Source organism: Phyllobates terribilis, unplaced genomic scaffold, assembly GCF_046119375.1.
Source record: "Phyllobates terribilis strain yellow unplaced genomic scaffold, ASM4611937v1 Scaffold_30__1_contigs__length_15301838, whole genome shotgun sequence".
NCBI classification, from domain to species: Eukaryota; Metazoa; Chordata; class Amphibia; order Anura; family Dendrobatidae; genus Phyllobates; species Phyllobates terribilis.
This window is the reverse complement of record NW_027362790.1, coordinates 5,857,069-5,883,827: the sequence shown is the minus strand read 5'-3', so window position 1 is coordinate 5,883,827 and position 26,759 is coordinate 5,857,069. Positions and strand designations below refer to the sequence as shown.

General features: G+C 46.3%; 1 protein-coding gene across 1 annotated transcript in view; it reads left to right on the top strand.

Annotated features, from left to right (window-relative positions):
- Positions 1-1,078: 1,078 nt before the first annotated feature.
- Positions 1,079-26,759, top strand: part of LOC141178791 (uncharacterized) — a 42,748-nt gene continuing 17,067 nt past the window's right edge. Inside the window, exons 1-8 of the mRNA XM_073660630.1 lie at positions 1,079-1,131; positions 11,620-11,744; positions 14,512-14,573; positions 24,278-24,427; positions 24,557-24,736; positions 24,821-24,944; positions 25,024-25,121; positions 25,320-25,410. Coding sequence (XP_073516731.1) covers positions 1,079-1,131; positions 11,620-11,744; positions 14,512-14,573; positions 24,278-24,427; positions 24,557-24,736; positions 24,821-24,944; positions 25,024-25,121; positions 25,320-25,410 — 883 coding nt within the window. The remainder of the gene's footprint in view (positions 1,132-11,619; positions 11,745-14,511; positions 14,574-24,277; positions 24,428-24,556; positions 24,737-24,820; positions 24,945-25,023; positions 25,122-25,319; positions 25,411-26,759) is intronic.

The following is a 26,759-nucleotide window of genomic DNA, read 5'->3' as shown; positions in this document are numbered from 1 at the left end:
GTGGTTGTCTACCGCATCTGCGGTTCTGTGACCCAGTCTGTACTGGGTCTTAACCTTTCTGTGCTCCAGCCCGTCCTTTCGGCCAGTACCTCCCTGCCTGCATACTCGCCTGTATCCACCCATCTGCATACCTGCCGTGTTTGCTTATATCCACCAGTCTGTGCCAGCCTAACCTGCCTGTTCCTGAGTCCCAGTGTGTACTGGGTCCTATCCCGCCTGTGTTCCTACCTGCTAGTGCCTCCCTGTCTGCACTCTAGCTGTGCTTGCCTGTACCCCTCTACCTGTATTGTTCCTGAGTCCCAGTGTGTACTGGGTCCTATCCCGCCTGTGTTCCTACCTGCTAGTGCCTCCCTGTCTGCACTCTAGCTGCGCTTGCCTTTACCCGCCTGCCTGCATACCAGTCGTGCCTGCCTATACCCTCCAGTCTGTGCGCCAGCCTAACCAGCCTGATCCAGTAATCCCTGTGTGGGTCAACCCCCGTGTCCGGAGTTTGACCTGGAGTAGCACCTGGTCCCTCTGCCCGGTTTCTCCCTGGTGCACTGGCGTCGTATGCCGTCGTGCCATCTTGGTCGGATCGGCCAGATACTTAGTCACGCCCCTCCAGGCACTCTCCGGTTCATGGTCCAGTGGAATCACTACAATCACACGCACACGCCGCTCAGCCTGGGCGTGTGCATAACAATACTTTACAAATTAATTTTATATAATATTGGTATTTGTGTGTAAAATATTTTTATTTTACTTTTTGAAAGGTATGTCTACTTAAATGTGATCAGCTCTGAACAGTACCGGAAGTATGATGTCAACGTTCCAACATTTCTGCACAATCGTTCACGACATTTTATTAAACATATTAAACATGAGCATGTGACCATTTGGTCATGTGATGTGTCTCAATGGTTATTGGGGTGCGATGTTCAGGTCTGACGATCAGCTGATACGATTGAGCGTGCGGTAGTGCGCTTCCGGTTTGCGTGGAGGTGTGTGCACGCACTCTATGGTCTGTTGTGTGGTACATGGTATATAAAGGTGGGTGGCTGATATGCATATGTGCCCCTTGATAAAGGTTTCTTCCCAAATGCGCGTCGGGGTGACGTGTACAGTGCTGCTGAGCTGCCAGTGGCTATCCAGGTAATCGCTATGCATAAATATATCTTATAAATGCTTGTTGCACATTGCTTTGCTTAGTACGAGATCTATTACTATGAACCCTGGATTCCATGATTTTACATACATGAGTTAATATTGTCATGAGAGTATTATATATATACATTTTGAATATATGGATTATATACACATGTATAAGTGACTCTCGATAGATTATTATTCTGGTTAGCTGTATGCTGCCACGGTTTCACATGTTTTTATATTATATTTTGGTCTTCATCAATCTGTCCCCTTGCTGCTGATTACTTGTATACAGTACAGACCAAAAGTTTGGACACACCTTCCCATTTAAAGATTTTTCTGTATTTTCATGACTTTGAAAATTGTACATTCACACTGAAGGCATCAAAACTATGAATTAACACATGTGGAATTATATACTTAACAAAAAAGTGTGAAACAACTGGAAATATGTCTCATATTCTAGGTTCTTCAAAGTAGCCACCTTTTGCTTTGATGACTGCTTTGCACACTCTTGGCATTCTCTTGATGAGCTTCAAGAGGTAGTCACCGGAAATGGTCTTCACTTCACAGGTGTGCCCTGTCAGGTTTAATAAGTTGGATTTCTTGCCTTATAAATGGGGTTGGGACCATCAGTTTCACGTCTGGATATTTCCGGAAGTGGAAAAAACAGTACTGGAGATGTCTGTGTGGCCACATCAGGATTGCATGTACCGGAGCTTGGGAATCAGTGGTACAGTTAACACTGTTCCTAAGCGAAGGGTGCTGAACGCTACCCTCATCATTGTCCTTGCTTGCACTGAGATCAGCACCATCAGGGGTCCATGATGAGAGTAGTAGTCTGCTCCCGATGTCTCCAACTGTTAAAATAAGAATAAAGTATAAAATCCTTAAACTCACCCGTGTCCCCCACTGTAATCCATGCGACCGTTCTCGCCGAGGAGCCAGGAAGAATGACTCACTGCAGCAAGCAGCCCCGAGCTGCACTCAGCGAGTGGTGTCCTGTCACTCACTGAGCTCAGCGCAGCTCCAGGGCCGCTCACTGGAGTGAGTCATTCTCCCTGGCTCCTCGGCGAGAGCGGTCAGATGGATTACAGTGGGGGACATCTTCTGACAGGTGAATCTAAAGATTTTTTATTTTTACAGTTGGACACACCGGGAGCAGACACTACTGCTCTCATCATGGTCCCCTGCTGGTGTTGATCGCAGCTCAAGCAGGAAACTATGATGAGGGCAGTGTTCAGCACCCGGCGCTTGGGAACAACACTAACTACACTGATTCCCTGGCGCCGGTACATGTCATCTGTGTGGGACGTTTTTGCGTGTCAGCGTGTTTTGCCCATGGACACACAGTCCGTGGAAACACTCAGACATGTGCACAGACTCATTTGAATGGGTCTGCATGTGTCAGTGTCACCAGTACCAGTGGAAACTGTGACCACACATACCTGAGACACTGACATCTGAGTGTGAACATAGCCTAACGCTGTATTTTAAACATACAAAACCCATCAAAAGAAAACCTGTCATCACAATTTTCAACTCTAAAATAGCATCAGTATTTTTTAATGCTTATTAAAGGGAACCTATCACCATGTTTTCCCCATATAAAGTAGGGTACGCATCTTTCAGCCCTCTGTTAAAGCATTCTAGAATGCTGCATATACACACATGGTCAAAATTGTTGGTGCCCCTCGTTTAATGAAAGAAAAACCCACAATGGTCACAGAAATAACTTGAATCTGACAAAAGTAATAATAAATTAAAAATCGATGAAAATGAACAAATGAAAGTCAGACATTGCTTTTCTGCTTCCACAGAATAAAAAAAAAATTAAACTCATGAAATCGGCCTGGACAGAAATGATGGTTCTTCTTAACTTAATATTTTGTTGAGCAACCTTTTGAGGCAATCACTGCAATCAAACGATTCCTGTAACTGTCAATGAGACTTCTGCACCTCTCGACAGGTATTTTGGCCCACTCCTCATGAGTAAACTGCTCCAGTTGTCTCGTGTGTGAAAGTTGCCTTTTCCAGACGGCATGTTTCAGCTCTTTCCAAAGATGCTCAATAGGATTTAGGTCAGGGCTCATAGAAGCCACTTCAGAATAGTCCAATGTTTTCCTCTTAGCCATTCTTGGGTGTTTTTAGCTGTGTTTTGGGTCATAATACTGTTGAAAGACCCCTGACCTGCGACTGAGACCAAGCTTTCTGACACTGGGCAGCACATTTCTCTCTAGAATCCGTCGATAGTCTTGAGATTTCATTGTACCCTGCACAGATTCAAGACACCCTGTGCCAGATGCAGCAAAGCAACCCCAGAACATAACAGAGCCTTCACCATGTTTCACAGTAGGGACAGTGTTCTTTTCTTGATATGCTTCATTTTTCGGTCTGTGAACATAGAGCTGATGTGCTTTGCCAAAAACTTCCATTTTGTCTCATCTGTCCATAGGACATTCTCCCAGAAGCTTTGTGGTGTTACGGATCCGGGTGGTGGAACCTCTGTGCTGCGGTGGAAGGAGGGACCCAGAGGGACGTAACTAGGTATCAACTCGGAGCGACCTAGGTCGTACGGCGGCTCAATCGACTCCGTGACCAGGGAGGGTCCGAGCAGAGGGACCAGGTGCTACTCTGGGGACGACCTTGTAAGGGAGCAGGTGACTCCCATGGTACAGATGGCAGGGACTGACCGGTATTGCAGATGGGCACAGCAGGCAGGCTGATGAGTAATCCGGGTGGATGGACTGGCAGACACGGCAGGCGACAGGTGGGAGCCTCTAGGTAGGTTGTCAGGTGGTCACGGCAGGTGACAGGCAGGAGCCTCTAGGTAGGCTGTCAGGTGGTCACGGCAAGTGACGGGCAGGAGCCTCCAGGTAGGCTGACAGGTGGTCACGGCAAGTGACAGACAGGAGCCTCTAGGTAGGCTGTCAGGTGATCACGGCAAGTGACAGGCAGGAGCCTCTAGGTAGGCACAGCAGGTAGCAAGCAGGAGCCTCCAGGTAGGCATGGCAGGTAGCGGGCAGGTGCTTCCAGGTAAGCAGGCGGGCAAAGCCCATAGACAGACTGGCGGACTGAACGGAAGACAGACTGTCGGGCTGGAGAGTAGTCAGGCTGGTGGACTGGACTGGTAGTCAGGCTGGCGGGCAGGACTAGTAGTCAGGCTAGCAGCGGGACCTGAGGGCTGAAGCAGAGGTAAGTACACTGTGCAACAACTATTGCTCGGGCACCTCCATATTGGAGGAGGTGCCTTATATATGGGAGGACCTCCGGCAATTGGCCGGGGACTCCTTAGGGCGGCGCGTGCGGCCCCTTTAAGAGGGAGGGAGCGCACGCGCCCTAAGCACAGTGCCCGGGAAGCTGCGCGCACTGGCAGCAGCAGGAAGAGGAGCGCTGGAGAACGCCGGGCGGGGAGCGCGGCGGTGAGAGGGACGGCGTCTCTGCCTGGCAGGGGGCAGAGACGCCGATGCTACATGTGGCTTGTCAACATGTAGTTTGGCAAATTCCAGCCTGGCTTTTTTATGATTTTTTTTCAACAATGGTGTTCTCCTTGGTCATCTCCCATGAAGTCCACTTTGGATCAAACAACAACGAATGGTGCGATCTGACACTGATGTTCCTTGTGCTTGAAGTTCACCTTTAATCTCTTTAGAAGTTTTCCTGGGCTCTTTTGTTATCATTTGTATTATTCGTCTCTTTGATTTGTGATCAATTTTCCTCCTGCGGCCACGTCCAGGGAGATTGGCTACAGTCCCATGGATCTTAAATTTCCGAATAATGTGTGCAACTGTAGTCACGGGAACATCACGCTGCTTGGAGATGGTCTTATAACCTTTACCTTTAACATGCTTGTCTATAATTTTCTTTCTAATCTCCTGAGACAACTTTTTCCTTTGCTTAATCTGGTCCATGTTGAGTGTGGTACACCATGTCACCAAACAGCACAATGAGTATCTGTAGTCCTATATACAGGCCCACTGACTGATTACAGGATTGTAGATACCTGTGATGATAATTAGTGGGCACAACGTGATTTAACATGTCCCTTTTGTCACATTATTTTCAGGGGTACCATCATTTCTGTCCAGGCCTGTTTCATCAGTTTAATTTTTTTTTAAATTCTGTGGAAGCAGAAAAGCAATGTCTGACTTTCATTTGTTCATTTTCATAGATTTTTAATTTATTATTACTTTTGTCAGATTCAAGTTATTTCTGTGACCATTGTGGGTTTTTCTTTCATTAAACGAGGGGAACCAACAATTTTGACCACATGTGTAAGTCTTCAAGCCGCTCTGCATAATGCAAAAAAGACCTTTAATCATACTCACATGCAATCCGGTCCGATGGGCATCTCTGGTGTTGATCCATTGCCTCCTCTCTTCTTGCAATCACTGTTTCTTGTGGATGATGCATCCTATGGGATGGGGCTGTGCAAATTTTTATGCATTCAGGAGGCACTCTCCTGATTGATTTTTTTTTTTTGTATTTGACCAATTTTTTGTGTTATAAAGTTTTGCACTTTTATGAAAAAAAATTGTACTTATAAAAGGGATCGTGTTCTTAGCATTATTGTAAGAAGGTGAAGTTGTCATTTTTCAAATACATCAGAAATAACAAAAATAAAACCTACTAAAGTATAGAGTTTACAAGGCTAAAAAATCACTTTTAGAAAAAAGTACTTTTCTATATATAATGTTCAAATGTTATTACTACAATATTTAGTTCTGCTAATGTTATTTAAAGAATATTTCTATATGTAAAAAGGTTATTTATACAATATTTATTTCTGATTAAAAGTTAGAGATTTCTGTGAGTGATTAGTAATTATTGTGACTGTAGTTAAAACACTTCTACTCTGAGGCAAATTACACATTTGGATTTTAGACTTTCACTATATGCATGTGGCAGGAAAAGCCCATGATGCATCTGTATATAGGGTCCTATTAATAACATGACTTGGACATTTAGCCTACTTTTAAAATCGTGTTCACTTGTACAAGCTGCATGGATGTAAACATCCTTAAAGGGGATATCCGGGACTTTGTTAAGGAAAAAAAAGGTCCGAAGCATTAACAGGAAGTTAGGCTGCGTGCCCACTATGCGTTTTTCAAGTGTTTTTGCTTCAGAATTTCCGCAGCGAAAACACTTAACCCCTTAAGCCCCGGAGCATTTTCCGTTTTTGCATTTTCGTTTTTGCTCCCCTTGTTCCCAGAGCCATAGCGTTTTTATTTTTTGGTCAATATGGCTATGTGTGGGCTTATTTTTTGCGGGACGAGTTGTACTTTTCAACGCCATTACTAGTTTTACCATATCCTGCACGGGAAAACGGGAAAAAAATTCCAAGTGCGGTAAAATTGCAAAAAAAGTGCAATACCACAGTTGTTTTTTATTTTTTTTTTTTACCACGTTCACTGAATGCTAAAACTGACCTGCCTTTCTTATTCTACAGGTCATTACGAGTTCATAGACACCAAACATGTATAGGTTCTTTTATATTGTGGTGAAAAAAAATCCAAAATTTGGTAAAAAATAAAATAAAAAAATAGCGCCATTTTCTAAGACCCGTAGCGTCTCCATTTTTCGTGATCTGGGGCTGGTTGATGGCTTATTTTTTGCGCACTGGGCTGACATTTTTATTGATAACATTTGGGGTAGATCCGATGTTTTGATCGCCCGTTATTGCATTTTATTGCAATTTTGCGGCGACCAAAAAACGTAATTCTGGCGTTTAGAATTTTTTTTCTCGTTACGCCGTTTACCGATCGGATTAATTCTTTTTTTATATTGATAGATCGGGCGATTCTGAACGCGGCGATACCAAATATGTGTATGTGGGGTTTATTTTTTATTATTTTATTTTGAATGGTGCAAAAGGGGGGTGATTTAAACTTTTATATTTTTTTATTTTTTTTATATTTTTAAAAACTTTTTTTTTTTACTTTTTGCATGCTTCTATAGTCTCCATAGGAGACTAGAAGCAGCAACTATCCGATCGCCTCTGCTACATACAGGGGACGAGCAGGTCCCCTGCATGCAGCAGAAATGGTCCTGTGCTATGAGCGCCGACCACTAGGTGGCGCTCATAGCGACAAGATCATGACAACCACAGGCGTCTGCTGCAGACCCTGGGTTGTCATGCCCCCCATCGGCGACCCGCCATTACGTGACGGGGTCGCCGGTGGGCGGGGCTTATGACGCACTACCCGGAAGCGCGCGTTAAATGCTGCTGTCAGAGATTGACAGCGGCATTTAACATGTTAACAGCCGCGGGTGGATCACGATTCCACCCGCGGCTGTTGCGGGCACATGTCAGCTGTAAGAATCAGCTGACATGTGCTCCGTTCAGTGAGGACTCAGCGCAGCAGCCCTCACTGAACGGGCAGTACGCAAATATGCGTACTAATACGTCCCCGGTATTTAAGGGGTTAAAAAACGCTTGGTAATACGTGCCCCATGGTCCCCAATGATAATCCTCATGTGCTGTGCAAATGCTGTGGAAATTTCCGCTGCAGATTATCATTGCGGAAAAATACGCTCCATGTCCATTAATTTTGCCGACACGCAGCGTAATTGCCGCCATTGACTTGCATTGAATCACTTAATATCCGCATGAGTACATGTGCACATGCAGATATTAAGCGATTCAATGTGCGGATGGCACCCGGGTCTGGAGAAGAGGAGACTCTCATCCAGACACTGGTACCATAGAACCTGTAAAAAAAGAATTTAAAATAAAAAATAACCTTATTCTCACCTTCTCATGGCCCCCAGTATTTTCTCCGCTGCGTCCGGTCTCTTGTACAGCTCGCGGTGGTGTGAAAGGACCTTCCATGACGTCATTTAGTCATGTGACAGGTCACGCGTCTGCTATATACCTGACAGAAGCCCATACATTCTCCTGCCTCCAATAATATATACCTGACAGGAGCCCATACATTCTCCTGCCTCCAATAATATATACCTGACAGGAGCCCATAGATTCTGCTGCCTCCAATAATATATACCTGACAGGAGCCCATACATTCTGCTGCCTCCAATAATATATACCTGACAGGAGCCCATACATTCTGCTGCCTCCAATAATATATACCCGACAGGAGCCCATACATTCTGCTGCCTCCAATAATATATACCTGACAGGAGTCCATACATTCTGCTGCCTCCAATAATATATACCTGACAGGAGCCCATACATTCTGCTGCCTCCAATAATATATACCTGACAGGAGCCCATACATTCTGCTGCCTCCAATAATATATACCTGACAGGAGCCCATACATTCTGCTGCCTCCAATAATATATACCTGACAGGAGTCCATACATTCTGCTGCCTCCAATAATATATACCTGACAGGAGCCCATACATTCTGCTGCCTCCAGTAATATATACCTGACAGGAGCCCATACATTCTGCTGCCTCCAATAATATATACCTGACAGGAGCCCATACATTCTCCTGCCTCCAATAATATATACCTGACAGGAGCCCATACATTCTGCTGCCTCCAACAATATATACCCGACAGGAGCCCATACATTCTCCTGCCTCCAATAATATATACCTGACAGAAACCCATACATTCTGCTGCCTCCAATAATATATACCTGACAGAAACCCATACATTCTGCTGCCTCCAGTAATATATACCTGACAGGAGCCCATACATTCTGCTGCCTCCAATAATATATACCTGACAGGAGCCCATACATTCTCCTGCCTCCAATAATATATACCTGACAGAAACCCATACATTCTGCTGCCTCCAACAATATATACCCGACAGGAGCCCATACATTCTCCTGCCTCCAATAATATATACCTGACAGAAACCCATACATTCTGCTGCCTCCAATAATATATACCTGACAGGAGCCCATACATTCTCCTGCCTCCAATAATATATACCTGACAGGAGCCCATACATTCTGCTGCCTCCAACAATATATACCCGACAGGAGCCCATACATTCTCCTGCCTCCAATAATATATACCTGACAGAAACCCATACATTCTGCTGCCTCCAATAATATATACCCGACAGGAGCCCATACATTCTGCTGCCTCCAATAATATATACCCGACAGGAGCCCATACATTCTGCTGCCTCCAATAATATATACCCGACAGGAGCCCATACATTCTCCTGCCTCCAATAATATATACCCGACAGGAGCCCATACATTCTCCTGCCTCCAATAATATATACCTGACAGAAACCCATACATTCTGCTGCCTCCAATAATATATACCTGACAGGAGCCCATACATTCTGCTGCCTCCAATAATATATACCTGACAGGAGCCCATACATTCTGCTGCCTCCAATAATATATACCTGACAGGAGCCCATACATTCTGCTGCCTCCAATAATATATACCTGACAGGAGCCCATACATTCTCCTACCTCCAATAATATATACCTGACAGGAGTCCATACATTCTGCTGCCTCCAATAATATATACCTGACAGGAGCCCATACATTCTGTTGCCTCCAATAATATATACCTGACAGGAGCCCATACATTCTGCTGCCTCCAATAATATATACCTGACAGAAGCCCATACATTCTCCTGCCTCCAATAATATATACCTGACAGGAGCCCATACATTCTCCTACCTCCAATAATATATACCTGACAGGAGCCCATACATTCTGCTGCCTCCAATAATACACTGCTCAAAAAAATAAAGGTAACACTTAAACAACAGAATATGACTCCAAGTAAATCAAACTTCTGTGAAATCAACTGTCCACTTAGGAAGCAACACTGATTGACAATCAATTTCACATGCTGTTGTGCAAATGGAATAGACAATAGATGGAAATTATTGCCAATTATCAAGACACCCTCAATAAAGGAGTGGTTCTGCAGGTGGGCACCACAGACTACAGCTCAGTACCAATGCTTTCTGGCTAATGTTTTGGTCACTTTTGAATGTTGGTTGTGCTTTCACACTTGTGGTAGCATGAGACAGACTCTACAACCCGCAGAAGTTGCTCAGGTAGTGCAGCTCATTCAGGATGGCACATCAATGCGAGCTGTGGCAAGAAGGTTTGCTGTGTCTGTCAGCGTAGTGTCCAGAGGATGGAGGCGCTACCAGGAGACAGGCCAGTACACCAGGAGACGTGGAGGGGGCCGTAGGAGGGCAACAACCCAACAGCAGAACCACTACCTCCGCCTTTGTGCAAGGAGGAACAAGAGAAACACTCCCAGAGCCCTGCAAAATGACCTCCAGCAGGCCACAAATGTTCATGTGTCTGCACAAACGGTTAGAAAACGACTCCATGAGGGTGGTATGGGGGCCCGACGTCCACAGATGGGGGTTGTGCTCACAGCCCAACACCGTGCAGGACGTTTGGCATTTGCCACAGAACACCAGGATTGGCAAAGTCGCCACTGGCGCCCTGTGCTCTTCACAGATGAAAGCAGGTTCATACTGAGCACATGTGACAGAGTCTGGAGACGCCGTGGAGAGCGATCTGCTGCCTGCAGCATCCTTCAGCATGACAGGTTTGGCAATGGGTCAGTAATGGTGTGGGGTGGCATTTCTTTGGAGGGCCGCACAGCCCTCCATGTGCTCGCCAGAGGTAGCCTGACTGCCATTAGGTACTGAGATGAGATCCTCAGACCCCTTGTGAGACCATATGCTGGTGCGGTTGGCCCTGGGTTCCTCCTAATGCAGGACAATGCCAGACCTCATGTGGCTGGAATGTGTCAGCAGTTCCTGCAAGATGAAGGCATTGAAGCTATGGACTGGCCCGTCCGTTCCCCAGACCTGAATCCGATTGAGCACATCTGGGACATCATGTCTCGCTCCATCCAGCAACGTCACATTGCACCACAGACTGTCCAGGAGTTGGTGAATGCTTTAGTCCAGGTCTGGGAGGAGATCCCACAGGAGACCATCCGCAACCTCATCAGGAGCATGCCCAGGCGTTGTAGGGAGGTCATTCAGGCACGTGGAGGCCACACACAATACTCAGCCTCATCAGTAGCATGCCCAGGCGTTGTAGGGAGGTCATACAGGCATGTGGAGGCCACACACAATACTGAGCCTCATCAGGAGCATGCCCAGGCGTTGTAGGGAGGTCATACAGGCACGTGGAGGCCACACACAATACTGAGCCTCATCAGGAGCATGTCCAGGCGTTGTAGGGAGGTCATACAGGCACGTGGAGGCCACACACAATACTGAGCCTCATTTTGACTTGTTTTAAGGACATTACATCAAAGTTGGATCAGCCTGTAGTGTGTTTTTCCACTGTAATTTTGGGGGTGACTCCAAATCCAGGCCTCCATTGGTTAATAAATGTGATTTCCATTGATGATTTTTGTGTGATTTTGTTGTCAGCACATTTACCTTTGTACAGAACAAAGTATTCAATGAGAAGATTTCATTCATTCGGATCTAGGATGTGTTATTTCAGTGTTCCCTTTATTTTTTTGAGCAGTGTATATACCTGACAGGAGCCCATACATTCTAGGCTCAACCGTGCATCCACTGAGGCCCCTGATCATGTGACCCCTGACTCCTCCCCTCCTGTGACCTCATCACAGGTCCTGTGCGCACACAGCAGCCATATACGTGGTGGCGGCTCTGCAGGTGGAGGTATGTGGAGACCCCATTACTGGGCGCAGTGGGCATTAACCCCTTCAGCACGGAGGCTCTTTGGGGGTCTCTGTGTGGTGTGAACAGTGAGGTAACAGCTGTGGACAGAATGCGGCTTCGCTGGTTCCCGTCCACATTAGATCCCTTCAGACGACTGCAGGATGAAGGACAGAAGCCCAGAGACGTCCTCACACAATGGCCGCTGCTTCTCTCCTAGTTCCCGCACAGTGATGTAGATACTGGTGATAATCGCCCCCATATTCTCTTTATTCCTCCGGTGCGATGGATTTACCCTCAGGTTCAGCAATGCTCCTCCGCCATCTCTCCTCCACCTCAGCTATTTACCCTTTCAATGCCACAAAACTGAACGTTCTTACAGTCCCCATTGTGCTCTCTTAGGAAATGTGTGGAATCGTTGGAGGGGTTAATGGCCGCGGGATTAGTGGGGTCTCCTATGTGCTCATTAATTCTCTGCCTTATTTACGGGAGCAGCAGCCGACATATCTGACAGTACACCCCAGACACTGAATGCCATATGCTACAAATTCACTGCTGCAGGCGATCCATTGTTTAACCCCTTCGCGACCTTGGGATTTACCATTTTTGCATTTTCGTTTTTCACTCCCCTTGTTCCCAGAGCCATAACGTTTTTATTTTTTGGGCAATATGGCCGTGTGAGGGCTTATTTTTTGTGGGACGAGTTGTACTTTTAAACGACATTACTAGTTTTACCATATCGTGTACGGGAAAACAATTCCAAGTGCGGTGACATTGTAAAAAAAAAAATGCAATTCCACAGTTGTTGTTTGTTTTTTTTTCTTTCCAATTTCACAGTTGTTTTTTTTACCACGTTCACTGAATGCTAAAACTGACCTGTCATTATTATTCTCCAGATCATTACGAGTTCGTAGACACCAAACATGTATAGGTTCTTTTTTTATTTAAGTGGTGAAAAAAGAATCCAAAGTTTGCTAAAAAAAAAAAAAAAAAAAAAAATGGTGCCATTTTCCGAGACCCGTAGCATCTCGATTTTTTTTTGGGGATCTTGGGCTGGGTGAGGACTTATTTTTTGCGCGCCAGGCTGACTTTTTTGATACCATTTTGGGGTAGATACGATGTTTTGATCGCCCGTTATTGCATTTTATTGCCATGTTGCGGCAACCAAAAAAACGTAATTGTGGCGTTTGGAATTTTTTTCTCGTTGCGCCGTTTACCGATCAGATTAATTCTTTTTTTTATATTGATAGATCGGGCGATTCTGAACGCGGCGATACCAAATATGTGTATGTGGGGTAAAAGGGGGGTGATTTAAACTATTATATTTTTTTTAAATATTTTTAAAAACATTTTTTTTAAACTTTTTCTGCATGCTTCTATAGTCTCCATAGGATACTAGAAGCAGCAACTGTCTGATCGCCTCTGCTACATAGAGGTGATCAACAAGTCACCTCTATGTAGCATAAATGCACCTGTACTATGAGCGCTGACCACTAGGTGGCGCTCATAGTAATCTTTGCATGACAACCACTGGAGTCTGCTGCAGACCCAGGGTTGTCATGCCCACCCATCGGTGACCCGCGATCACGTGAGGGGGTCACCGATGGGCGGGGCTAATGCCGCGCTTCCGGCGCGAGAATGTTAAATGCCGCTGTCGGAGATTGACAGCGGCATTTAACATGTTAACAGCTGCGGGTGGATCGCGATTCCACCTGCGGCTGTTGCGGGCACATGTCAGCTGTAAGAATCAGCTGACATGTCCCCGGTTCAGTGCGGGCTCAGCGCCGGAGCCCCCGCTGAACAGGGGGTGACAGCCTGGTGAGTACTAATACGCCCTGGGCCATTAAGGGATTAATGAAATGTTTTTATTTAATGTGATTAAACCTATTTCTTGTGTTCCGCATATTTACATGGTGAACATTCATCAATGCCGCATTGGTGAAAACCCAGAGGTGTAAGGCAGGTTCTCGTTATCGGCTTCTCTTGGGATTAAACCAGGAGACAGGAGATGTGAAAGGGTCGGGGCCGAGAACAAACAACCATCTCGTAAAATCTAATTTAATTGGCTATCAATATATAACATGGGAAGGTATTTGTTAATAATTCCTTTAATCTGGCTATTTTCTTTGCTGTAAATTGTTACAAATATAGCTTTATCTAAGGTTACTTACTTCTCTGAATGTTTGATTAGTAAATCATAACGTAATTTTTTATCTGCTACTTTAGTGGCTCTATTCATTGCCCATCTATTATAACTGCCTTTTTGGAGTCTGTTGTAAATGATGTTTTTCCTTATTATATTGGAAACTCTTAAAAACGCTTGGTAGAAGGTCTGCCATGTTCCCCAATGATAATCCTCATGTGCTGTGCACATGGTGCGAAAATTTCCGCTGCGGATTATCATTGCGGAAAAATCCACAGCACTACCAATTATTTTGCGGAATTGCTGCGTTTTAGCATTGGACCGCGTGACATCCGCATGACTACACATGCACATGCGGATATCATGTGGTTCAATGCACGGATGGTACCCGGGTCTGGAGAAGAAGAGACTCTCATCCAGACCCGGGTACCATAGTACCTGTAGATAAAAAAGAATTAAAAAAAAACCTTATAGTCACTTTCGGCGCCCCCGGTCTCCTCTGAGTGGCGCTGCTGTCTCCTTGGCTTTCGGCGGTGGTCTGCAAGGACCTTCCGTGACGTCAGCGGTCAGTTGATGGTCACGTGACATTCACATGACTAAATAACGTTTAGTTATTTACTTTTTTAGAGCACCTGGAGCCACCGAAGATACCGGACGCATCGGAGAAGGAGACCGGGGGCCATTGGAAGGTGAGTATAATGTTTTTTTTAATTTTTTTTTTTTTTTTACTATTGATGCTTCATTTGCAGCATGATAACTTGGTCACACTATATAAATCCATGCCGGTTGCATGGATTTATATTGTGTGACCAAGTTGTCAAGTACTTTTCCAAGTGATGCTAAAAGCGCTTGATAACCCGCATGCGAAATCGCGCTAAGCTTCTACCTGGAAAAAAAAACGCACGTACAATCCGCATGCGTTTTCTCTGCCAGGGAGATGCAGAAACGCTCAGGAAAAATCAGCAGCATTTCTGCATCGTGGGCACATAGACTTAGAATGGTGTTTACATCCACAACAAGCCATTGACCTTATAATTTTGCTAGCTTTAAGTATATATTTGTTAGTTCTGATTTTAATGCATATATTTAATAAAGGTTTAAAATTTTACTTCAGAGAGGTTTCTCACAGTACTGCCCCCTACGCACACATTATGGTACTACCCCACAGCTGATTAATAAATACTATAATGCCCATAAATTGAGAAGGCTCAGTGTGACTCAGCACCAGGCACCTTGTCCCATGATGGTGATACCATTGAATAGAATAGTGAATCAGGGAGATTTAAGCTCTCCGATCCACCATTCACCCTTCACCTGTGAGTCTAAGACTCCGTGCACTGCAGGCACAATGGCGTCACTACATCCCACCTGTAGTACGGAGCCTCAGTACTCACACTGCACAGACCGGAGCAGCGCACCTCAGAAATGGGTTGGATGAGTTGTGTGTGTGTGTGTGTGTGTGTGTGTGTGTGTTTTTATTGTTAACTATCAGGAATTGTTGGGGCATCATATTATCATATTAAGTGAAGGGCTGTGGGGGCCATCATACTGTGTGGGATCCCTCATTCTGAGCTATATGAGTACACAGAAATACAGTGTCCATTTTAGGACACGATCAGGTATCAAAATCAAACATCAGAATTATGTCAGTTTGAGGCTAAATACCCTGTCTGAGAACTGATTCTGACTAGTGACTTTTACAACTGTAATAATAATAAAAAAAAAAAAAAGTAACTGTTCACTGATGGGACTTGAACCCAAAATTCTGTGTCCTAAAGCCAGTGCACTAACACTGTAGTTTCAGAGGTAATGCCATGCCTGGAAGCAAGGAGGGGTCCCCTAATCAGGTATACCAGCATACAACGCTTTCCTGGCTCCAGACCAGCAAGGAGCTTCTCCCTTTTTACTCAGGGACGAGGGCTGCAGCATAGCTATACACAGCAGGGCCAAAGAGGTAGCGCAAAGGGAAGGCCTACAACTCCACCTGGCTAGGTGGATCCCCCCAACTTGCTTCCAGGCCGCCCGGACCTCTACTACCAGCTAGTACCCGTGCCCCGGTCTGCCTAACCACCGCAAGTAAAGATAAGAGGAAACCGCCACTAAGTTGTGGACTGATTATTAACTGCGCCATCCTCTGCACTACACCATAACCGCAACGTCTACACTGCCCTGGAGCTAAGCTCTGCCTGTGGAGAGCTAAACCAACTCTGCTGCATTAACAACAGCTCCAGAGGACCTGCTCCGCAGCGGCGGCTCCACATAGCCGCATACCACAGGTGGCGTCACAAACTGTATATAAGAACTTTTATTCCCTGAAAATATCCCCTTTTTACTGACCGCCCTGGGTCATGGACTGGGTCTCCGCCACTGTGACATCTCCCCTAGCAACGACCGGCCCGGCACCGAGTACCCCACGTCCCAGGGGGCGCGTCGGATGCCTTACCATTGCGCTATCCAGTCAAGTGATGAAAATACTCAGGGTGACTAAAAGTCATTGTGTGACTTTCTTCAAACATCAGAATCACACATCAAAATCACACATCATTTGAATTTGGCTTGCTTGCAGTCTGTGCATAAGTCCCAATGAGTTTTAGACAAGTTGCACTGAAAATCATATAACCAAATAGAACTCCTAGGTTTTTAAAACTGAGTTAATAGCTTAGTGGTTAGTGCACTGGCTTTGGGATGTATAATTTTGGGTTCAACTCCCATCAGTGAACAGTTACTTTTTTTTATTATTACGGTTGTAAAAGTCACTTGTCAGAATCACTTATCAAAATCACTTATCAAGATCAGTTCTCAGACAGGGTATTTAGCCTCAAACTGACATCATTCTGATGTTTGATTTTGATATCTGATCATGTCCTAAAATGGACACTGTACAGGAGAACAATTTCCTGGTGATGAGTCAGATAGGGATAAGTAAGTGAGAAATACAGACCTTTGTTCTATCTGGTTGCAGACTTGAATTGATAGGGTGTTGTGTGACAGGAGGGAGACATCAGATTGAACGTTCTGAAGGAAAGATATAATGGCAGTATGAATCCAGATTCCAGGCAGGGAGCATAGCGGAGTCATAGAGCAGGGAGAAGTCCTTAGCTCAGACCAGGAGGTCTACTTAAACAGTATAGAACTTCGCCCTGGAGGGAGGGGGCAGAAGGCCAGGAGGCCTAATTAAAGAGGTAAAACTTTAAGGTGAGCAGCAGGATGAGGTTCTTAGCACAGGCCAGAAGACCTACTTACAGTAAATGGTGCAAAACTTTGCCCTGAGGGGGCAGAAGGCCTAAATAAGGCTATGTGCACACGATGCAGAAATGAAGTAGAAAATTTCTGCATCTCCCTGGCAGAAAAAACGCATGCGGATTGTACATGTGTTTTCCTGCGGAATACATGCGGATTGACAATCGCTTTCCAGGCGATTTTAGCATCACCTGGAAAGTGCTTGACAACTAGATCACACTATATATAAATCCATGCAAACGGCATATATAGTGTGACCGTAAAAGAATGTTTAAAAATAAAAAAATAAAGCTATACTTACCCTCCGATGGCCCGGCGTGTGCTGCCGCGTTCGTTCCTGGCTTGTTCCTGGCTGCTGGGATATCGCGAGACACTGCGCTGAAGGACCTGGGTCACATGACTGTGACGTCACCGAAGGTCTTTCAGTTTTGCACGCGAGCAGAGGGAAGGAGAGCGGGGGCCATCGGAAGGTGAATATATCTTATTTTATTCTTGTTTTTACAGTTTCTATGGTACCTGGGTGTGGAGGAGAGTCTCATCTTCTCCACACCCGGGTACCATCCGCACATTAGAACGCGCCAATAACGCAAGTACAAATGCAGTCTTGCGGAATTGGCGCGTTCTAATGCAAGTCAATGGCGGCAAAAACGCCGCGTTTCCGCAAAATTAATGGACATGCTGCGGATTTTTGAGCGCAGCGTAAACGCTGCGGAAAAATCCACAGCATGGGCACAGCACATGCGGATTATCATTGGGGAACATTGCTGCCCTTCTACCATGCGTTTTTAATGCATTTCCGCAGCTGCAAAAACGCTGCGGAAACGCATTAAAAACGCATCGTGTGCACACAGCCTTAACGGGATTAAGTTAAGCATAGATTCCTTATCTTAAAGGAAGAGGATTTAAGCAAACTATTGTCTATAGTAGAGAGGAAGTTACAGCGTCGCCAAACTGGGACACGAGTCCTTCTACAGAGAGTTGAAAATGCAGTGTCACAGCAAGTAGTGTGTGGCCCTCATTGAATGTATTTTGAGCGTACTATACTAATGAGGAGTCGTACAAGATGCACCTCAGCCAGTGAGGTCCTCACAAATGAACTGGAAGCTGAAAGTAGCTCTAGGGGCCGTAGTGACACATCTCGACCCGTATGGTCCCCACAGGGGATAATGGACCTTCCCATAATGGTTTGCTGGACTGTTGTAGCTTGTAATAAAACTTATGTACTGCCACATGTACCCAGAAAGCTCGTGACTCTGCATGAATGCAGAAGAATTCATAAAGTGTTGTGTCTGATGTCTGATGTGTATATACTTCTCATTAAGTTCTTGTTAAGTAAAGAAAAGTTTATTTTTGGATTTTGGTCTCATTCATTCATCTCCATACCATGTGGTCTGTTCCTGCCGAGTAGAATAGCAGCATGCGGTCTGCAGAGTCGGGAGATATGACTCCTTCCAAACATGCCTAGATATTTTTTTCCTTTTGAGGTTGAGAGGCCCAATTACAGCTATTGATGTGGGCCCTGTGATTTCAATCTATGCCACTGTGAAACTTATTGATCTCATAGTACAATGTCCCCCACACAGTATAATGTTCCCACAGTACTGGCATCTGTCACACAGTGTTGTGCCTACTATCTGATGTATATACTTCTCATCAAGATCTTGTTAAGTAAAGAAAAGTTTACTTTTGGACTTTCGTCTCCCTCATTAATCTCCATACCATCTGGTCCGGGTCTGCCAAGTACAATGGCAGCATGTGATCTGCTGAGTCAGGAGATATGACTCTGCCAAATACATTTATATATATTTTCTGTTTGAGGTTGGGGATCAATTACAGCTATTGCTGTGGCACCTGTGATTTCTATCTACACCATTGTGTATAGGATAATAGAGTATAATAAAGTTGTTATGGATGTGACTTAACTAACATTGTGCAGTGAATGTGTTTTCCCTATAGTGACGAATTCTTGCTGGTAAAACTGTGATATTTTTATTTCATATTAAAACTTTTTTAAAAGTTTAAGCAACTCTCATCAGTGCGATCATACACCATACAAGCCTCTGATTGCTCAGGTGATGCACTGTACTACTGTAGTGCCGTGTATTATCCCTGCCTGTCTGTGTAATACTAACGGCCCCATACACATGAGATAAGGGATGGCTAAACGGTTATTTGGCAGACGACATATCTCTCCAGACACCCCCATACGCACACATATTCCAGCTTTCCTGTGGGCAGCATGAGAGAGTCGCCTCCAGACTCCTCTAGCAGAGGGTTATCTACAGCAGTGGTCCCCAACCTTTTTTGCACCAGGGACCGGCTTGAAGCAAGATCATTTTTCCATGGCCCAGCAAGGAGGGGGTGGGGTGGGCGGGGCTTTGGTCATATGGGGGTGGGGTAATGGAGGGATTTGGAGTTTAGTGCATACTTATCATATAGTGTAGACCAGGTCCCCGCCAGGAGCTATGCCAGGAGCCCCACATAATGTGCTGTGCCAGGAGCCGCATCACTGAGGCCCCATCACGCCCTGCAGCAGGACAGGGCAGCTGTCCTGACAGCTGCTGTTCAGCTGCATTTACTTCATCCCAGGGGCGGACACAGACTGTAGTGGGCCCCTGTGCAAGAAATTTTTGGGGGCCCCCCCTGCCCTTCATAAGGCAACAAAGTTATGTAAACATAACCCCCCCATGTGCATCTCTCACCCCCCCATGTGCAGCTCACCCCCGTGCATCTCTCATCCCCCTCCGTGCATCTCTCATCCCCCTCCGTGCATCTCTCATCCCCCTCCGTGCATCTCTCATCCACCCCCCGTGCATCTCTCATCCACCCCCCGTGCATCTCTCATCCACCCCCCGTGCATCTCTCATCCACCCCCCGTGCATCTCTCATCCACCCCCCGTGCATCTCTCATCCACCCCCCGTGCATCTCTCATCCACCCCCCGTGCATCTCTCATCCACCCCCCGTGCATCTCTCATCCACCCCCCGTGCATCTCTCATCCACCCCCCGTGCATCTCTCATCCACCCCCCGTGCATCTCTCATCCACCCCCCGTGCATCTCTCATCCACCCCCCGTGCATCTCTCATCCACCCCCCGTGCATCTCTCATCCACCCCCCGTGCATCTCTCATCCACCCCCCGTGCATCTCTCATCCACCCCCCGTGCATCTCTCATCCACCCCCCGTGCATCTCTCATCCACCCCCCGTGCATCTCTCATCCACCCCCCGTGCATCTCTCATCCACCCCCCGTGCATCTCTCATCCACCCCCCGTGCATCTCTCATCCACCCCCCGTGCATCTCTCATCCACCCCCCGTGCATCTCTCATCCACCCCCCGTGCATCTCTCATCCACCCCCCGTGCATCTCTCATCCACCCCCCGTGCATCTCTCATCCACCCCCCGTGCATCTCTCATCCACCCCCCGTGCATCTCTCATCCACCCCCCGTGCATCTCTCATCCACCCCCCGTGCATCTCTCATCCACCCCCCGTGCATCTCTCATCCACCCCCCGTGCATCTCTCATCCACCCCCCGTGCATCTCTCATCCACCCCCCGTGCATCTCTCATCCACCCCCCGTGCATCTCTCATCCACCCCCCGTGCATCTCTCATCCACCCCCCGTGCATCTCTCATCCACCCCCCGTGCATCTCTCATCCACCCCCCGTGCATCTCTCATCCACCCCCCGTGCATCTCTCATCCACCCCCCGTGCATCTCTCATCCACCCCCCGTGCATCTCTCATCCACCCCCCGTGCATCTCTCATCCACCCCCCGTGCATCTCTCATCCACCCCCCGTGCATCTCTCAACCCCCCCCCGTGCATCTCTCAACCCCCCCCCGTGCATCTCTCAATCCCCCCCCCGTGCATCTCTCAATCCCCCCCCCGTGCATCTCTCAATCCCCCCCCCGTGCATCTCTCAACCCCCCCCCGTGCATCTCTCAACCCCCCCCCGTGCATCTCTCAACCCCCCCGTGCATCTCTCAACCCCCCCGTGCATCTCTCAACCCCCCCGTGCATCTCTCAACCCCCCCGTGCATCTCTCAACCCCCCCGTGCATCTCTCAACCCCCCCCCGTGCATCTCTCAACCCCCCCCCGTGCATCTCTCAACCCCCCCCGTGCATCTCTCAACCCCCCCCCCGTGCATCTCTCAACCCCCCCCCCGTGCATCTCTCAACCCCCCCCCCGTGCATCTCTCAACCCCCCCCCCGTGCATCTCTCAACCCCCCCCCCGTGCATCTCTCAACCCCCCCCCGTGCATCTCTCAACCCCCCCCGTGCATCTCTCAACCCCCCCCGTGCATCTCTCAACCCCCCCCGTGCATCTCTCAACCCCCCCCGTGCATCTCTCATCTCTCCCCGTGCATCTCTCATCTCTCCCCTCCCCCCCGTGCATCTCTCATCTCTCCCCTCCCCCCCATGTGCATCTCTCATCTCTCCCCTCCCCCCATGTGCATCTCTCATCTCTCCCCTCCCCCCCATGTGCATCTCTCATCTCTCCCCTCCCCCATGTGCATATCCCATTCCCCCCACTCCTAGTTAATTGTATTTAAAAAAAAATAAAACTTGTTATACTTACCCCCATGCGATCCCTGCAGAATCCTGGCGCTCATCCAAATCGCTGACACCAGGTTCTCCTGCCTTCCGGTCATGTGACGGCGCCGTCACATGACCGGAAGTCAGAGGAATTATGAGATGTCCTGGACCCGGCGCTTTGCATGGGGCCGGGGGCCCCATGAGGAGAGAGACTCACAAGAGGGGGGCTCCGAGGGGGCTCCTACCGGCCCGGGCCCCATACTGGAGTCAGGGCAGTCATGCCCTGATGGCGGCCCTGCTGGAGGCTGGAGGGGCCCCCTCTCCCTCGGGGCCCCCATTCAATGAACCGGCTGCACGGGCGGTAGTTCCGCCCCTGCTTCATCCTGCTTCAGGACCTGTGGTGACATCACAGTTATGTACCTTGATGTCATCACAGGTCCTCTACAGGTCTACCCTGCGGGAGTCTAGAACAGCGGGCAGCATCCACCCCACACAGTGTGCTCTGAGCCACCGCAGACCAGAGCACACTGTCAATGTTTAGTGATTGTCTGTGGCGGTGCCGCGGACCGGCTGAAAAAACCCCAACGGCCAGGTCCTGGTCGGCGGTTGGGGACCTCTGATCTACAGGAAGAACAAACTGATTAGCCTCTGAAATTCAGGATGCCAAATCCTTCTCTGCCCTGACATCATCTGTCGGGAGGCCCCCAAATACATTATATAGTCGACCAAACCCCCCGAAATCAGTGCTTTCATGTAACTTTAGTCTAAAGTGTATGGGGGCATTAAAAGGTAACTTATTGGACGTTGCCTCTGGCCTGGCCTAATAGACTTTCATGGATTGCAGGCCCAGACACCATTAATAGGCATTTAAGTATCATAGCTACTAGGCAGCCCCATACTATCGTGTACTTGGGGGAGGAGGGGAATTCAGCTGAACTTTCTCAAACCTTCTTAGATGCCATGTTTGTTTTGGACAGCAGCAAGTGGTTAAGCTGCCAGTGTTTTTGTTGCGGCTGCACCTGTGCCATCCCTGCGGTGTACATCTATGTTCTAGGGCCAAAAGAGTTATTTAAAAAAAAAAAAAAATGTTTAATGTGTTAAAAAATAACCAAATGTGTGTTATTATTATATCGCCATTTATTCCATGCCGCTTTACATGTGATCGGGGTATACACAGCAAAAACAATTACAATAATCTTGAACAATACAAGTCAGCAACTGGTACAAGAGGAGAGAGGACCCTGCTCGCGAGGGCTCACAATCTACAAGGGATGGGTGAGGATACAGTAGGTGAGGGTAGAGCTGTTTGTGCATCGTTATGGTGGAGCGATGGTTACAGCAGGTTGTAGGCTTGTCAGAAGAGGTGGGTCTTCAGGTTCCTTTTGAAGGTTTCCACGGTAGGCGAGAGTCTGATATGTTGGGGTAGAGAGTTCCAGAGTAGGGGGGGAAGCACGGGAGAAATCTTCTATGCGATTGTGGGAAGAGGAGATAAGAGGGGAGTAGAGAAGATCTTGTGAGGATTGGAGGTTGCGTGCAGGTAAGTATCGGGAGACTAGGTCACAGTTGTATGGAGGAGACAGGTTGTGGATGGCTTTGTATGCCATGGTTAGGGTTTTGAACTGGAGTCTCTGCGTGATGGAGAGCCAGTGAAGGGATTGATAGAGATGAGAGGCCAGGGGAATAGCAGGGGGTCTGGTGGATTAGTTGGGCAGCAGAGTTTAGGATAGATTGGAGGGGTGGGAGAGTGTTAGATGGGAGGCCACAGAGCAGGAGGTTGCAGTAGTCCAGGCGGGAGATGATGAGGGCATGCACTAGTGTTTTTGCAGATTCTTGGTTGAGGAATGTGTGTATCTGGGAGATTTTTTTGAGTTGGAGTCAGCAGGAAGTGGAAAGGGCTTGGATATGTGGTTTGAATGAGAGATCAGAGTCCAGGGTTATGCTTTTTCATGTTTTTTTCATTTTACAAGAATTGTTGGTGCCAATTTTCTTTTGAAACATTTTAATATCTGCTTTTTTCTGGTGTTTTTATTGTAATATAGGAAAACCTAAGGCCAGAAATAAACCCCATAAAATACTGTACATGCAGACTTTGGTATCAAATAATTTATGTCCGTGGTATTTGTGCAAACAAGAAAGTTTTATAAAAGCCTCAAACTTCTGTGTGTGAATCAGACATGATAATAGAAGATTACAGTTTGGGGAAGACGGGAAACATTCATATAGACGGCCAGTGGTGATGTAGTCAGTGACTTACTCTGGCCAAATATCTGTCTAGAGCCGTATTATAAGATAAAGATGTCGTCCTCATCATGAAGTAGTTATTTCTCATGTCATGTGAAATGAATATCTCCTGCAGTATTACTAATGCTGATCCCAGTGTCAGTAAATGAGATGAGAATTAGTGTTATGGAAGATGAGTCTATGAGAAACGTATTCAGCTGCCGACTCCGAGGAAGAAACTGCTTGTTGTCTGTGGCCTAAAATATATAGGTTTTATTAGTAGATGTAAAGAAGAAAACTAGATACTGTAAAGTAATAAATCTCATATCTCCAGTAATTGTATTATTACACTGAATTCTTTATGATGTTACATTTTTATCTTTTTCTCATTCAGGTCTCTACAATATCAGATCATCTCAGTGAATATCTTCTACAAAAGGGAATTTTACTGATTTACCCAACAAATATGGATATGGACAGAGACAAGATGGCGGAGAAGATATTGCACCTCACCCTAGAGATCCTCTTCCGGCTTACTGGAGAGGTGAGAGATTCTGATGACGTCACATTACATCATTCTTATCTATGGGAATAACAGATGGACAGAACTGGAGAGGTGAGGACTCTGGAAATGTCTGGAGTGAGATTTATTAATGTGTCTCTCCACAATCAGGATTACACAGTAGTGAAGAAGACCTCTAGTGAGCGCTGTCAGGACCCTGTGTCTGAGGGATGGGGAAGACCCCTGAGCCCAATCACAGGGCCTCCATTTCACCCCCTGATACATGAGGACATCAGTGACCAAAAGATCCTAGAACTCACTTACAAGATGATTGAGCTGCTGACTGGAGAGGTGACACTGCTGGGAATGCTGGGACATTATACAGTATCGCTATGGAGGGATCGGGGGGGATGATGGTATCATTGTATGTGTCAGGTTCCTATAAGGTGTCAGGATGTCACCGTCTATTTCTCCATGGAGGAGTGGGAGTATTTAGAAGGACACAAAGATCTGTACAAGGACATCATGATGGAGGTTCCCCAGCCCCTCACATCACCAGGTAATAGGATTAAATACACACGGCCTATAATTATCTGTATGTAAAGAATGAATTCAGTCCCTGTATGTGTTTCCTCCAGATCTATCCAGTAAGAGGACAACACCAGAGAGATGTCCCCGTCCTCTTCTTCCACAGGACTGTAAACAAGAAGATCCCAATGTTCCTCAGGATCATCAGGTAGATGGAGAGAAGGTGTCATGAGATCTCCCCTATGATGTGTAGACGGCTGTGAAGGTCTTGTGCTCAGTCTTGTTTTATCCACCATTATTATATGTTTTATACTTGTGTAATGAGAACGGTGGAGATGGCAGGATTAGAGCTGATCATAGATGTGACTTCTCCATCTGTCTGTGACTTTTATAATATTTGTTTCAGGGTGAAGATCTGACCCATATTAATACTACAGAGACATATGTGAGGGGTGATGAGTGGTGTAAGGAGGAGATTCCTACATATGACTACCCAGGTGAGTAGTAACCACTAAATGCCGAAAAGTCACAGATTCTTCTCAGTCACTAGATGTGGTTATCTTCTCTTCGGTGTAGTCCGTTCATATCACAATCAATCAGTCACCCTTTTCCTGCTAAACCAAAACTGTCCCCATTACTTTGAGCGTTGACAGTCCTGTTGGAGTGAGACATGTTCCGACCAGAGCTTACAGTCCGGAGAACGCACCCTACCCCCTGGGATTAGTAGACGCTGACCCTTACCTTCACAGGTCCCTAAACCGCAAAGCAAAATGACAGCGTACGTAAAATTTGCTGACAACATAGACAATCATGTGAACAAAAATATAATCCGTATGGTGGGCCTTGCTTTTATGACGAGACCCCAGTCCAAGTCCTTTTTATTTATATGCTCAAATATAAACCACAGTCACAAAAACACAAGAAATATAATAGAATTATATATTTTCTCCTTTCTTTTTCTATTTAAACACTTCCCTGACACCCCCCCCCCCCATTCAGAGAAGAGAAAAGAAGAGAAAACCCTTCAATCAATAATTCTTGCCCATATTTCTTAAATTCTTTTTCTCCTACTTATTCCAGCTTTTCATTTATTGGGATGTGCAACTTTGCCTAAGCTGCTGTTAGAAAATTATATTTTTCTAAGTTATCCAGTTCTTAAAAATAAAACCCCTTGCAGATAATAACTGTGAAGTAATTAGATCCTTAGTAGGAAAATCCATCCTGACTCCTATAAAAAAAAAAATGAAATGACAAAACAATATTCAGCCTCTCAGCAACAAATGTGTTAACTGGTTCCCAAAATTCCCTAATTTCCCGGCAGTCCCAATACACATAAGATAGATCTGCCGCCTCTGAGTTATGATGTTTTTAATTGTAAGTTTTTGTATATAAATATTACAATACACAAAAGTATCCCCACAAGTCCCAAATCCCTCCCGCCCCAACAAAATACAACAAGATATATTAAAGTGCAACATAATCAGTAAAGTAGATTCACGGTTCAGTAAAGGATAGGGAGGCGGGAATGACCTCTAGTTGTGCTCAAAAGTTTACATACCCTGGCAGAATTTTTCCTTTCTTGGCCTTATTTCAGAGAATATGAATGATAACAAGAAACCTTTTTCTCCACTCATGGTTATTGGTTGGGTGAAGCCATTTATTGTCAAACTACTGTGTTTTCTCTTTTTAAATCTTAATGACAACCAAAAACATCCAAATGACCCTGATCAAAAGTTCACATACCCTGGTGATTTTGGCCTGATAACATGCACAGAATTTGACACAAATGGGTTTGAATGGCTACTAAAGGTAACATCCTCTCCTGTGACCTGTTTGCTTGTAATCA